General features: G+C 30.4%; 1 protein-coding gene across 2 annotated transcripts; it reads right to left on the reverse strand.

Moving 5' to 3' along the window:
- Positions 1 to 107: 107 nt before the first annotated feature.
- Positions 108 to 8607, reverse strand: LOC119832758. 2 transcript variants are annotated; one of them, XM_038356500.1, is made up of 2 exons: positions 8378 to 8607; positions 108 to 3777 (listed from the first exon to the last, which is right to left on the reverse strand). In XM_038356500.1, exon 2 carries the CDS (start codon positions 3767 to 3769, stop codon positions 215 to 217), a length of 3555 nt encoding a protein of 1184 aa, XP_038212428.1. In that variant the 5' UTR covers positions 3770 to 3777; positions 8378 to 8607; the 3' UTR covers positions 108 to 214. The 2 variants fall into 2 exon arrangements, with proteins under 2 accessions (XP_038212428.1, XP_038212436.1); XM_038356508.1 differs by lacking the exon at positions 108 to 3777 and adding an exon at positions 4142 to 7819.
- Between the last annotated feature and the right edge of the window lie 7284 nt (positions 8608 to 15891).

The raw sequence follows: 15891 nt of genomic DNA on the forward strand, positions 1-15891 counted from the left end.
AAAAGTAAAAAAAAGCAACCCTCAATACTAATATAATATCTCAGTTTTATAAAAAGAATAAAAGAAACTAAAGGATGAAAAGCAAAAATATCTTGTGAACAACTTTATTTATAAAAACGAAAAGAAAGTTAAAACTCAACAATATCTAATAAGCACTCAAGTTCAATAACCAGTATAAATGGTTTATATGATATGAAGAAACAAAAAAACGAAATTAGTCATCGTTATCGGAGTCTGAATGCAATTCTTGCATATTTTTGACATAAATTCGTTTTGCAAATGTACTGAGGTGAACATTTCTACAATTATAGTAGTGTATCTGTACCTCCACTGATGGGTGGTCACTTACAATTTTAAATATTTCTTCAACATGATTAACTATCTCATCTGATGACACGTGTGTATAAAAATGGTTGAGTAGTTTTAAAACTGCCAAGTACACTTGAACATTTTTTTCATCTTGCAACATTTTCTTAAATAGCATATGGAGAGCATTATTATTTACAAAATTGTTTAGGCAACTATACAACGCCTGAGCAAATAGAACATATATGTTTGCAAAATATTTTGAACAATGTTCGATTATATAATCTGTACATATTTTACTGTATTCCGACACCAGGGATTCACATGCCAGGTCCCAATCTCTTCTATCACACTTATCAAGAATATCCACGAAAGCAACAGTTAATTGCCACTTAGTCATAAGTAGATAATTACTTGGATAATCTAGATTTTTTAATAACTCTAAATTTATGGTCTCGAAGAGTTTCTTGGGTACAATTTTTTTTTTATCAAACACAAACTCTTTTATATCCGTTCTTAAAGTGTTTAAAAAGACATCTAAAACTAACGTAAATTGTTTTTTGTGAGCATTTGTTTCATCCCAGTTCTGAAAACACTTCTGTAATAATGGCAATATTAAGTTGGTATATTTTTTCATTTGAAATTCTTCATCAGTACAGGCAAGCATGTAAGACGATAGAAGCTCTAACTTTGAAAGGTTGTGTGTGTCTTTTATGATATCTTTATCTATATATTCTAACAGTATTTCTGTTATAAAATCGGGAGGTAATTGATCTATTATGTTTCGAGCATAACTTATGAACGTATTTCCAAAAGAATACTTAAATTGTACATCTTCGGGATTTTTGGACGCTACACGACTTTTTAAAATATTGTAACTTTTTATATAATATGAATGCCTAACAGTTATAGGAACTTCTTCAACGTTTAGCAATAATTCATAAATGGCATCATTTTCATTGTCTGAGAGGTTATCTAAAAATGTCTCCATTATATTCCAGATGCTTTGTATTCTATCCGGATCCTTTTCTTTACATAAAAGTTTATAAGTAAACTTAAATGCTACGTGTCTTATGGAAGAGTTTTTATATTCATTAAGAACTTTGCTCAGAATATTTTTTACTTCTTCTGGTGGTAGTTTTATAAAGGCAAATCTTATGCCATGTTTTTGAAGAGAAACCTTAGTATCTAACAACATAGGTATAAATCGTTGAGAACAAGTCATGTTTAAGTTAAGAAAAATTGAATACAGCGATGGTAAAGCAAATGGTAAATAGTCCCCTTTAGAGTAATGAAGTATTAATTTTGGACTGGGTTGTGGTCGAGCGTTGTGCATTATTTTAGCAAGATTTTGCTGTATGATAAGGGTATATTCAGTAGTGTTGTTCCAATCGACCTTTTCTTCTTTTGGGGCATATTCAATTATAAATTTTTGTAGATCTTCATCAGGTAATAAAATACACAGCGCACGAATCACTGCCTTACTGCATTTAACGTTGTTAAGTTGATTCATGTATATATTTACCAATTGCTTGGCTAAAGATTCTGACCAATATGTTTTAATTTTTTTGTGATACTGTTTCAACAAAATCTTATTATTAAAATATAGATTATCAAGCTTAGCGGGACAACGTTCTATTAATGAAGGATCATGCTTTAGGGCATTTATTAAAACGGGCTGACTGGGATTCATTTTTATGGACTCATTGAACAGTTCTTTTCTCCAGGATTTCTTTTTATTATAAACATTGGAAAAGTCCACATTCCACATGTTTTGTTCATTTATATTTATTAAATCTTTAATGGCATTGATAACAGCTGGATAATTGGCTATGTCCTTGTCCCAATCTATTAAGAGATTTAAAGCTTTGTTTAATAATTCAGTTTTTTCAACAAATTCTTCTTTGGTAAAGGACGAATGACTATTCAACTGTCTCATAATAGTATTGTATAAATATGTGAATAAAATCTCTTTTTCATTCCTTTGAAATTTTTTCTGATATGATTTTAATGTATTAAATTTAAATTCATTTTCAACTGCTTTCGGCACTTTTTTCATATGAAGAGTATAATATATTATTACAGCTTCAACACATATTTTTTTCAGAGATTCATCAGTTCTTATATCTTCATTATTTTCATTTAAAATACCATTCATAAACACTTCTTCAAATTTTTTCCATGTAGCAAAATCATAATTTTGAAAATTGTTTTTTGTAATTAAACATTTAATGAATGTGTTTTTTACTTGATTTGTGTTCTTATGATATTTCTCGTAATAATCTATTAATGATTTCAGATTATCAACTGAATCTCCTGCGGCAAGTATTAATGTTTCGAACATAGAGATGAGCGCATCATTTGAGGTTTGTTTGTCTATCAGTTCTTGGATCTTGGTAAATGCAACATTAAATGTAGTATATCGATACCAGAAGTGATCAAAAATGTAAATGAACTTATATTGACATGTAAATTTAGCAAAATCTTCCATTGAACATTTGAGTGGCTTTGGCAATATGCATTTTTCATCTACGTATATTTTATCGATCAATACTTGCGTAACAAATTCAGTTCGATCATTGTCAGACATGGCAGATATGAAAGAAGTTAGAGTATCAAACCGTAAATTTCTATTACTGAGGTTACTGTCTTTAACAATATCAAATAAGAATTTTTTTATATTCTCTTTCTTTAGGTATTTAATAAAGGTCTTAATATCAATATGGTTACAGTAAGTTACAAATTTTTTGATTATTCGATCACTAGCTTGTTTCATCATTAACTCTGTAGAATTTTTGGTAAAGTCAGGAATTGCGTAAGAAGGCTGTCTTTCAATAATATCTAGATACTTTATCAGATCAGATCTAAGTAGAAAACTTGTAGCTTTTAAAGCTGTTTTTGCTGAATACTGATTTTTATCAATGAATACTTCGAGGACTTTGATAGTTTTTTCACATAATCGCTTTAACAAAGTCATATCTATATGATCAGTATGTTTGTTTATGCATAAGTTTATAAAGTCTACGGAACAATGTGGCAACCATTGCGCTGCCTTCTTTGGGTCTTCCTCATGTTTGTAAAATTGTTCAACACGTTCGCTGTCTTTCAGATGAAGTTTAATATATTTACTTAATTTAACCACCGCTTTAGACGTCATTTGTGGGAAAAGTGTCTGATGAAGATATTCAGAGTTAATTATATGTTTATATTGAGATTCAGCTATCAACCATTCAGATCGATTAATTGCTCTTGAAACATATAGTAAATCTTCGCACTTTAGAACTTTTAAAATATAGTCGACATTTCTGTTTCTTCCAGCTATATCTATTTTTATTAAATTTACCACGTCTCCATCTTTCAGGTCGACTGTATCGAAACAGTAATTATCGCTGGATTGCACTGCGAGGTTATTTAGATGTTTATGCCTAGCTCCAAGGTGACTTCCTTCCAGCTTTATTTTCATCTTGAAATCTGCAAGAAAAATATAGTTTTATTAGAATGAATACGATAATATTAATGGGCACTTACATACATTTCAAAAAATATTTACAAGTACTTCAAACTCGGTTAATTTATTTTAATCAATAAGGTTTTTCAATAAGTAGCTTAGTAGGCAACGTCTATGTATTGCAATAAAAGTCTTCCAAAATTAGAGTTATACGTTCTGGAATTAATTTACAAAATATCAATTTTTTTAGTCAATACTTTAAATTCATGCTCAGTCGTCATTTAAGCACACTAAAACTGGGAGCGTAAAGGGTGATTTTCTAAACTGCTCTGGTTTTCCGAAGATTTGATAAATCACAAGACGTGGGAGTAAATAAAACAAATTAAAGACGAAAATACAAAATTATATTTAGGTATCCGTTACAATATTAAAGTTCTATAACTATTAAAAGTTAAATTAACTTTGGTGCACCAACTTCCTCACAATGACATCTAGATGCCCTAATTAGGACACTTGAACTAATTTGTTTAGATAAGCAACCACAATCTAATCTAGCTAATACGTCGAGAATTAAAAATCATACTTGTATGTGGAACATAATATTTTTACTTCACTATCGGAATGTGCTGCGATTCTTTTAACGATTTCCAATCTAACATCCTGATCCAAAAAGTAGGATCGCATACCTAGCAATCGTAAAACAAGCATATATCCCTCTTTCCTTTCAGTACTATCTAGTATTGCATTACAAAGCTCAATTTTCAGAGAAATGTCGCAAAAGGAAAAGTTTTCGAAAATTTCATTCAAAGCTTTACTGTAGGCGATTATGATGCTCGTGCCATAGTGTTGTACATCCTCAATTAAGTACTGCAAGCATATGTCGCTAAATTTTCTAATTGCTTGTACGTAAATATCCGCTTTCGTATTTATTTCGGGTCCCTTCGTTTCCTCTTTATAGGACTGAATGGATTCAGTATCATTGTCAGTATAGTTTTTCATAAATGTCTCTAAAATAGTTATGAGCTGTAGAGCAAGTTTTTTATTGGTAATGAGCACGTAGTTTTCATCCAAAGGTAGTTTTTCTTCCAATTTATTGAGAATGAGACTGAACAATTTTACAGGCATTGGCATTTTTTTCTTAATAACAATGTTTCCTATATCGCTACATAATCTATTGAACAAATGTCCAACATTAGCTTTACGCATGTTATCCTTCTCAAAAGACCAAATTGCGTCGGCGTTCTCTAACAAAGGAAGCAGCATTTGTTCAAACCGTCTTATTTGTGATTGCTCACTTTGTGAGCTTACTAGGAAAGCAGACAGAACATTCATAAAATATTGACTAAAAGTTAGAGAAAATTTATCCTCATAAGATTCCATTAACATTTCTGTCATAAAGTCAGCGTCCATAAGTTCGATTATATCTTTTGTATTCGTAATCAGCTGACGTATAATATATTCTACATTACTTTTTTCTGGTAATTTTTTGAGAAACATGTAACTCTTCATGCAAAAAGCAGGTCTTACTTGAATTGGAACTTTGTCTACGTGGCTCAATGTCACAAAAATATTTTTATTATCATCAGCTGTTAGATTTTCTATAAATACATTTAAAACAGACCAAATGCTCTCAATATACGTTACATTCGTTTCTCTACAAAGTAAGTTAAATGCAGACCTGAAAACAGTAGCACGTATAGAACTATTTCTAGTCGACTTCCATACACTAGTTAATATGGCTAGAATTTCATTAAATTGTAATTTTTTGCAAGCTTCGCGAATGATATGCTTTTGTAATGATACTGGAGTATTATTCAGATTGGAGGTCTCACCTAGAAGATCAATGCTTGTGATATTATGTAGCGATGAAGATAAGGAGGAAAGCACATATTGCAAGTAATCACCTTTAGCATATAACAATATTAAATTTAAGGCTGGCTGTGGTCTTGCTATATGCATGTTCTTTGCAATATGCTTTTGTATGGTAAATTGTTGTTCGTCTATTTCATTCCAATTAATTTTTTCTTCGACAGGAATATATTTGTGAATTAGCGACGATAATTCCTTTGGAGGCAAGAGTACACACAATCCAATTATAGTGGATCTAAGACCGCAGTTTTGCAGGAGATTGTTATAATACAACTGTTTGAATTCATTAGCCAAATGTGTGTAATAAACTCTTATTTTACGAAATAGCCGCTTCATAGATATTTTATCGTTTAAATATAATGACTTAATTTCGTCTTTGTTTAAATGAATTATCTCTGGCTTGTGTTTTAGGGCATTAATGCAAGTGTCCTCTGACGGATTTAATATAATCGATTCATTAAGTAACAATTTTTTCCATGTTTTATTCTTGTCATAGATGCTGGTTAACGTTGTGTCCGATACTTTTTCTTTTGTAAATTTGGATAACTCCCTTATTTTGGTCAAAAGTTCTGGAAATTTTGATAAATCTTTCTTCCAATCGACCAATAGGTCGAGCGTATTGTTTATCCAAACAATAGTTTCTTCAAACTCGTGATCATTCTTTGTTAGTTTTTCGTAATGATTGTCTAGTTCTTTGTTTACATGGTTAAACAAATATTCAAAGACTTTTTCTCTGTCATTATTATTTAATCCATTACGTTCTTTTTTAAAGGTACTAAAATTGAACTTTGAAATTATAATCTCAGGTATGACTTCGTTATGGATTATTTTATACAATATAATGTGTTTAATACAAGATTGTAACTCATGATCGGATTCTGTATATACTTCCATACTAAAGAATAGGTCGTTCAAAATTTTCCATGTCTCTTGATCCATGGAATATGCTTTTGTCGAGTGTAAGAGACTGTTGATGAAACTAATTTTAAATATGAATGCTTCATTTATATGATGTGCCCGGTAGTACTCGAGTAAATCGTGTATATTCTGCGAGTTATTTCTGGCACAACCTAGAATAACTGACATCATAGCAAGTCTTTCGCTTGGATTAGATTCAATCCGGATTAATTTTTTTAAATCTCGAAAAGCATCTTCAAAAGAAGCAAATCGATACCAGGTGTAAATATTTTCTAAAGTGCCCGGCTTACACTGATAAGGAATTAATTCCTTGCTCTTTATATCAATGAAGTGCTTTCTAACAAATTCGAATCTATTTTTTTGGGGCATCCGCACTATAAAGTGTTCTATCTCCCTTCCCACGTAATGTGCTAAGTTTCCATTTATGAGTCGATTTTCAAGAAAGTCCTTTATATCATCTTGTTTAATATATTTTGCAAATGTTTTTATATCAACTCGATCAATATATTGCTCTAACTGGTTTAATATTCGTTCAGGACATTTGGTCATTATTAATTTTGTTGTCTTCGGATTAATCCATGGCCTATGGTGCTTTTCAACACTATCAAGTATATCTAAATATTTTTCAATATTTTGGTTTGCGTACTTCATTCCAACTTTAAGAGCAGAATGGATATGTACTCGATGATAATTATCAATATTAATATTGCAGTAGATATGAAGAAAATTCAATGATATCTCACTGAGTCGCATTAACACGGGTAGTGATATATCGTTGACATATTTCACGATATTTTCAGCGATAAATGACGTAGAACAGTAAGGCAACCATTTAATAGCACATTTTAAGTTTTGGTCTTTTAAATGCAAAAAGAAATCTTCCGCGCGTCTTTCATCCCTTATATGTAATCTGATATGCAATAGAAATTTATTGCGTGCTGTGGTAATCATCTCTGGGAATATTTTGTTAAATAAATAATCAGCGTTGATTATATTTGAATACTGCGGATCATCGATCAACCAAGTTGATCCTTTAATAGCCCTTGAACAATATAATATGTCTTTGCATTTTAGTATTTTAAGAACATATTCCAAGTCCTTTTTACGGCAAGCATAGTCAATCTTAAATAAGTTATCCAAATCCGGGTCATCGTAATTGATGTCCTCATTGTATTTAACTGTTGTTTCCTTAATAGCATCGTTGACTAATTTGTTGAAATTACGATGTATTTGGCCGAGTGTTTTTTCTTCAGCCAATGTAGGCGCCATTTTGTAACGCTGCAATAGTAATGGATTATCTTTTATGAAACATGCTGATAGACACATTGGACATGAAGAATAGTATTAATTAGGTACATTTCCATATCGTACATTTAATAAACATATTATAAGTCTAAATTGATTACCTAAACAATTTTTTTTTTGTTTGCCTATATATAAAATCCGTGGGCATTTTATTTATATTTTTATACATATGCGTAGACGTATACATATAATAATATAGTGTATTGATATAAGCGTCATAAATTCCTAAAACATATTTTCACCACTCGCCTACAAACTTGTGCTTGGGCAAATTTGTTTTTAATTGTGTTATATTTAGCTTTGTATTATTTGAGATTTCATTTTTATTTCAAAGCAGAATTCACATTCTAAAAATAAACATCAAGTGACGTCATAGGTATACTTGCCGGCAACTTGTCACTGGTTTAGGTACTAGATACAACGTTTATACTTTAATTATTAGTTAAGTGTTTTATGTAATTTGTGCATCATATTAAATAAGTTCAACTTGTCCGTATAACAGAATTTTCATTAGAATAAATATTATCTTACCCTTTGCTGTTGAATGTTATTCAAAAGATCAAACTCACTATTACTTCAAAAATACATTCGTAAGAATATCCCACCATGTGTTAAGTACTAATTATTCATAAGCACTTCAATACAGTTATAGGATAAACTATCATGAAAAGAATAGATGAAGATTGCCGATGACCAATGTAAATAAATATACTATTTAATTTTTTCACATGAGTCATAGCTGGTCGTGTATTGAACCGATGTTGCCGTTTTTAAGAACTTTTCGTTGAGTCCAGGTAAAACCTGTACGATTGAACAAATTTATAATAAAAATGTACATAATTACATATAATCATATTATGTTACTTGATAATTATGAAATTACACACATTCTCACATTAATAAAGATACATTAAAGGGTAATTGTGTTAGCTGGGTGTTTCATTCTTCATTGAAAATTCGAAGATAACCTTAATAATCTCATCAATATTGTTTCGATCAATGCAAGACAATATTATGTATAAGAGTAAATAAAGTTACGACGTTGGTGGTGCATTTTGCTAGTCTGTTGGCGCCTTAATCCAGATGCTCATAAATGATCGAAGGCCTGCGTGCCTATATTTGCAAAAAAAAAAAACCATTAATGATGATGAAATGATGTTTTCCTCTCAATTAATTTACCCTATTGATATAGTTATAAAATAAAAATTAATTTAGCGTAGTGATATAGACTGCAGAAATATATGTTTTCAATTTGAATAGCATAATTATATTTAAGATTATATATTCTTGGTTATTGTAATTAATACATAAACTGCTAAACATGTATGGTGCATATTTCTATAAATATTGGGAAACATTGATTTATTATGCTGGCAACACAGTTTGAAATACGAAATTATACATCATATCTATCTATCTCTTTCCCACCAACGCAACTCGGGTATGTCTTTTCAATGAGGTAAATCATATCAAAACACAGATTAAACTACACTGGTCCTGTCATTTTAATGCTATTCGGAAATATGCTATTCATATTTTACGTTCATACATTTTATACAGTATTTAGATTAAATGTCATAATAATACTGAAACTTATTGGAAATCAACTGTTAGAAAATATTATCCGTAAAACATTAGTTCACATAACTTCTATAAACCTGTAGATATGTAATTATTACAAAATCTGTGACTACAATGTATAAACTGCATTCAAAGCATCGCCTTCAACGACATATCCTGTAATGAGAATTCTCACATAGCACCTGCAAATGCTCAATTCCAAATCTTATACATATCTGCTATTATAAAAAAAATCCTATTGCAGTTTCACGCCTTCATTCATTCTTTTGGCCTTGTAATTAGCTACTTTTAAACTATATGTGTACTTATCCGACTTCAATAATTAGTAAAGTGTGACTATGTGAGATGGGTAAATCAACTATCGTGAATTAATCAACATGCAAAAAAATTTATTGGTGTTTGTTAGGAGTTTAGCAGGACTAGGTATTACTTATATAGATTATATTATCGCATACAGTTAAGCTATTCCGTGATGATGACAAATGGGTTAGCTCTTCTTTTAGCTCTTCACGCTTTTACTACCTTTACATGTATAACGGACAGATTAAAAAAAAAAACTCAAAGTTCCTTTTTATGGGACTAAGATGGTTATGGATTTTGTCTTAATTTATCTTAGCCCTTGCTTTAGTATTGTCAATCCTTCGAAAAAGATAACCCTCATGTTTATGGAGGTCTTAACTTTCTAAATGTTTATAGGTGATAGTGAGAAGTTCACCATCACGATCAATCAGTATTTTTTTCCTACTCATTAAAAAGAACACAATTACACATAATATTTCCAGTCGTATCTTACACAGCATATGAAGTCAGTAAATATAAAGCAAAACAAATAATACAATCAGTAGATATCTACAGTGACTAGATTATTAACGGTTTCCGATACGGATCAGTTCAAACTGAGAATTTAATAAATACGTCCAACATTGAAGTATTGACAGACATGTTTATAGTATAATTCGTGACTTGGACGTGCCTTGATAAAATAATATAACGAAAAAGTTTCAGGTATACGTTATAAAATGGTAATGAACGTGGGATGGTGCAATTTGAACACACAATAAATATTTGCTCAGTTTTTTTGCGGCAATCGTTTACGGCTAACCAAAATATGATATCACTTATTTATAACGACATATTACACCGTCGAACAAAATGTAATTTTTTAAAGTACATTTACACACAATTGAACTATTTCACGCTCGAGTGAATCTATGGTTTTCTAATATTTCATCGTTATAGAAATCGGTGTCTGTTATTGCAACATAATGATATTCAATGTGAATTTTGTGTGAACCAAGGAACTTGGCTTTGGGTGTGGTATAAAAGGTCAAAATATCGGTCAATCGCAATTAAAGGTCGGCAGGAGATCGAATCATTACTGGATATTACCTACTATATAACCTTAATCTTTTTAATGTCAAATAACATTTAGCAATTTGTGGATATTCATATTTGTATGGTCCTAGTAAAGCGGATTTAAAAAAGTTTGCCCCGCAACAATAAGGGTTTCATATAAATTAGCTTTATTTTATTTCATACTGGCTTTTGCCCGCGGCTTCGCACGCGTTCGGTGTAGTTAAATATTATACATATAAACCTTCATCTTGCATTTGCATCACTCTATCTATTAAAAAAAACCCATCAAAATCCGTTGCGTAGTTTTAAAGATTGAAGCATATTTTTTTAGAGAAAATGACTTTGTTTTATACTATGTAGTGATATCAAGTGCAAACCTTCATTAGGGTAAAATACGAGTAAAGTTTACCTTGGATTCAAAAATAGAACTTCAAAACACTTAACTATTTTTGATTTTTAGCTTTATGGCATTGAATTGCTTTATAAAGGGGGTGTCTTATCAGCACCTAAAGTGAAAGCGTAGAAGAAATTCGATTACTTTGGCGGGATCACGGGTGGCCGAGAGGCTAGGCGTTGCCACGGTTTGGCAAAAAGACGCGGATTCGAATCCCGCCTCGTGATCAAATTTTTTCTATTCTTTCAAAATTTCTCACACTTAACTATTAGCCGTGGGAGGCGAAATACAAAACATTGTTTAGGTACTAAAGAGAGGATAATGGTAAATATTACGGTAGGTAATATACAGATAATTTTTAATAACGAATACTGAAAACAGTAGTTTTTAAAGATTAGTACGCTGATTAATATGATAAATTAAACAAATTTACTAACACTGTCTAGATCTCATTATAAATCCAATTTCTTTGTACTTTAGTCAAAACGAAATGTTAATTAATTCGTATAATTATTGTACCGTCTAATTAATTCAAATGAAAAATCTAAATTAAAATTATAAACCGGAAGTTTCGTAACCGAAAAATAAGAAAAGTTTATACAGGAGGTCCGATAGGATGATCTAGAATATTTCAACATCATCTGCAAGGATTGCTTTGCTGATAAAGCTATAAAGTATGTTAATCCTACAGGTACATTATGTCATATATTTATGTATGGGGTATGGGCGTAAAGTAAATAAAATTATAGATAAATTAGTTTTGTGTTTCCGTCTGTTATTTTATTGTCTAGTTTATGTGCAATCATAAATTTGCGATTTGTGTGATTTATGCTAGTTCTGATAAATTGATTGCTGGTAAACGCGTTCAGAACAAATTGTTTCATGTAGGTATTATATTTAATTTTATATTATTCACTCAAAACATTATCTGTTGTATATTAAGAAAAGGTTTTGTATATCAACTTATTGAATTGAGATAAATTGAGACTCAAAATAGGTAAGACTAATATTCCATTTTTTCTTAATATAAATCTAGTAGATACCAATGAATAAATGAAAATGAAATGGTTAATTATTAAGGTTAATTATAAGGCAAAAAAGAAATATTTCAACCTAACATAAAACCATGTAAGTATGTCAACTATAAATTACCTAAACTAAAACATTATTTCTATAGGTATCAGAAAAAAGTAACTGTTATCTATTAAAGGCAATTAGTAATTTATTCCAATAATTGAGCAGCATGACATTTTTTCCTGTTAGGTTTTATAATTATAGAACTTATCGCACATCCTGCTATAGTTCCGTAACGCTATAGAAATTCTAATAACGCATTTATCGTCTTGACTGTTCGAGATAGAGCCACACCCATTCACCGCGTTCTTGCTCCAATATCTATCGGATATTCTGAAGCCGAAACGAGGTTGCAACAAGGGGCTATTTAGTAATTTATTGTGGGGTAACACGCACTTATACGCAACAAGTGTTGAGAATGTTATGTGGCCTTTCTTATCAAAATAGACTATATTTGAATTCGTATTTGTGTATTGCGAATCTTGAAATCGACACTTTTCTGACTGCTCAGCGCTTACAGTTTGTTCAAAGGATTTAAATAAATGTTCCATCAAGAAGCTACGAATAGAAAATTTATAACCTTATTCGCTCTTAAACTATCAAACAAAACAAACAAATAAAACAATTTATTTAAATATATCAATATACTTTCTTTACAATTAAAACTACAAAATTTTTAATCTCAGTAGTGTAGAAAGGTCTCTTCCCTACTAAATTTTCATATACACATTTTTACTAATAGTAAATTGAAGTATCTACTTATGAATTTGAATAAGGTATTTTTATTTTTGGTTCTAACGAAGTTATGGCTGCGCTTTGAAAGTTTCTTGTAAGCATTACAAGTTTATTGCGTAATTTTTCTTATCATTACCATGGCCCATAATAATAACGCTTTGTTTTCGATATCGAAAGTAATGTTAAATGCAGAATCGAGAAGCTTTTTATTATTTTAATTATACATAGATATTTTGTATTGATAATCACGTTGGTAGATAATAAAATAAATAAATAATATAAAACAAACTACGACGATGAAAGGATGATCTTACGTACATGTTTATTTATCTTATTTTAAAATTACCCAAACAGATAATTTGTTTAATTTTTTAAGCATGCTACTGGAGCTCTATTTCTTCATCAAATAGACTATTACTTAAAAATAATACATACAAATCAAGTAAAAGCGCGTTAATAAATTAATTTAGAGTAATAATAATTACGCACGACTGTACCGAGAGAATGTTAAGAGCAAGTGGGCGCGGTGGTTCTGTATCAGAGAATTGTTTTCGCCTTACACTGTTTATTGTTATTAATGTAACCAAAACTAGAACGTAGTTGAGAGTTAATGATTCTTTTACGTGTTGCGGCTTGTTAAACTATGAATGTTATTAATAATGACAATTTGTTATCCTCTTATTGAATATCTACGCATAGCTTTGTTCATAGGTTGGTATTAAGGAAGTAACAATTGTGTTTTTTGTCACCATTACAATATACAGGCAATGGTATTATGTTTTGGCTCTTGGACAGACAACAAATATTATTATTTTAGAAAGAATAAATTAACAACTTTCTGTCACATTTGATTCACTCTTTAAATAAATTTTCCAGAGTAGTATCTTCAAAGAACTGTTTTGAAATTTTAAACATTGTTTTAACGGTAGGTATAGGGGTTTTTTACTTATTATGGTAGCCATACTAGAAACATGTCATTAGTTGGTAAATAATTCGACAATTTGTCTCAAGAAGGAAACGCTTGCATCTAGCTTTATTGATTCATACATATTTATTTGAAATTGATAAAAAATACTACAAACTCTGTTACAATAAATTACATATTTGTCGCTTTGTTTGATTTATGGTTTTTTTATTTAGATTGACTGAGCTCCAAGTATAGTCATTACTAGTTTAGTGATATTATTTGTTTCTTTTTTCTATAAATATATATCTTATTTGACGTGACTTCGTGGGATGAGCTAGATGCAAGTGAAGATAAGTAGTTCGCCTCTTTACTCATTAGTTTCTTATAGTACCTAGGTAATAAGGTCAAATTTACAGCCGACAGAAGTGTTCAACGAAACTTATTTTTAAATATATATTTATAAATAAAGATGAAGATTCTTAAAGAATCGTCTATGAAATTCTATGTACTTTAATGTCTGTTATAAGAATTTATGCTTTTTATATACGAAAACATCGTAGTCCACCAAGAGTCACCAATTAGATTACATTAGGATTAAGGATGAGGTACCTATATCCTACAATTTTTTCTGAAGAAAAATATCCCAGAATTAAAACCATGCCATAATTGCTTAATTTGAGTGTTGACTCCTCCCACCCCAATTTCACCCGCATGGTGTAATAATAATTAGTTGGTGATAAGGATAATAATGGCCACTGACCAATGACCGATACGTATATATGGACGATAATTGTATGATCGTATATGTTAATAGAATTGTACATTTGCTCTTTTCGAAGAAAGAGGTTTTATCTTTTTTTCATGCTCTTCAATAATAATCAATTATTTATTCACTTATCGATTTTTTTAAACAGAAATAAGTACATTTTCCAGTCTCCTTTACTAGGCAATTATCCCTGTAGCATATTTCAAAAGCGTCAGATTCTTGGTATTCGCGTGATTGAGAACAAATATCCTTGAAAACTTTCGCATGTCTGGTATGTTACATGAATTATAATATTGTAACATATTATTAGTGGAGATAATTGTAAAATTTTGAAAGGGTTTTGGAAAAGTTTAGGAATTTTGTTTAAAATTTGAGCAAGATATTTATAATAGGATAAAATAGAAGTCTATGCACAAAACAAATAAAGCAATTGTCTCCTTCCTATAATAAAAATAAATTAAAGTTAACTAAAGTTTTTGTATTAATATTAGTATTATTAAGTATTTTCTCAGTAGGAAGTAATTGAGAAATAAAGAAACACACAACAGTCAGCTATTTAATTGAATTTATCCATACATACGAAGTTCTAAACGTTACTCAACGAAATTTCCATTTGAGGCTCATATTTCGTGCAGTCGAGTTGATGACTGCAAGATTAGGCAAGTCCAGTGACGTCAGTAATTACTTTGAAGACAGTTAATTGCTGCGTGCAACAGTTTTGATGGTAACATAATCTAATTAGTGCAACCGCAAGTGGGCATTGGACCGCGACCCACGCGACACCAGTATATCGACCTCTGCCCATTATTTGCTGATTATAAATTCGGATATTTATGTTTAAGGCGGGCTGAGAGAATGCCAATATTGTAATGAGTTTCGGTTAATATTTATATGAAAACAATTAGTCGAAACAGAAATAATAAATACAAAACGGTACAGCCAAAACAAATTTTAAATTGACGGTGACATTTTCGAATGTTTACTTATTAAAATAGTATAACCTATTTATAATAATAACTGTCCGTTTTAATTGGTATGACGAAAAGCGGCGCAATGAAATGAAGAGTAAATTAAAAAAAACCGTCGGTGCTGGTAATAAACTATCATTACAAGCGCCGATTAATTCGCAACAACTTGTATCAAAAATATTGCATGCCTATAAAGGGTTAATAATTAGAACACAATTCGTTGTTGATTAACAAATCAGCTAACGTGTAGATAATTTAATTTTT

Source organism: Zerene cesonia, chromosome 2 (assembly GCF_012273895.1).
Source record: "Zerene cesonia ecotype Mississippi chromosome 2, Zerene_cesonia_1.1, whole genome shotgun sequence".
NCBI lineage: Eukaryota > Metazoa > Arthropoda > Insecta > Lepidoptera > Pieridae > Zerene > Zerene cesonia.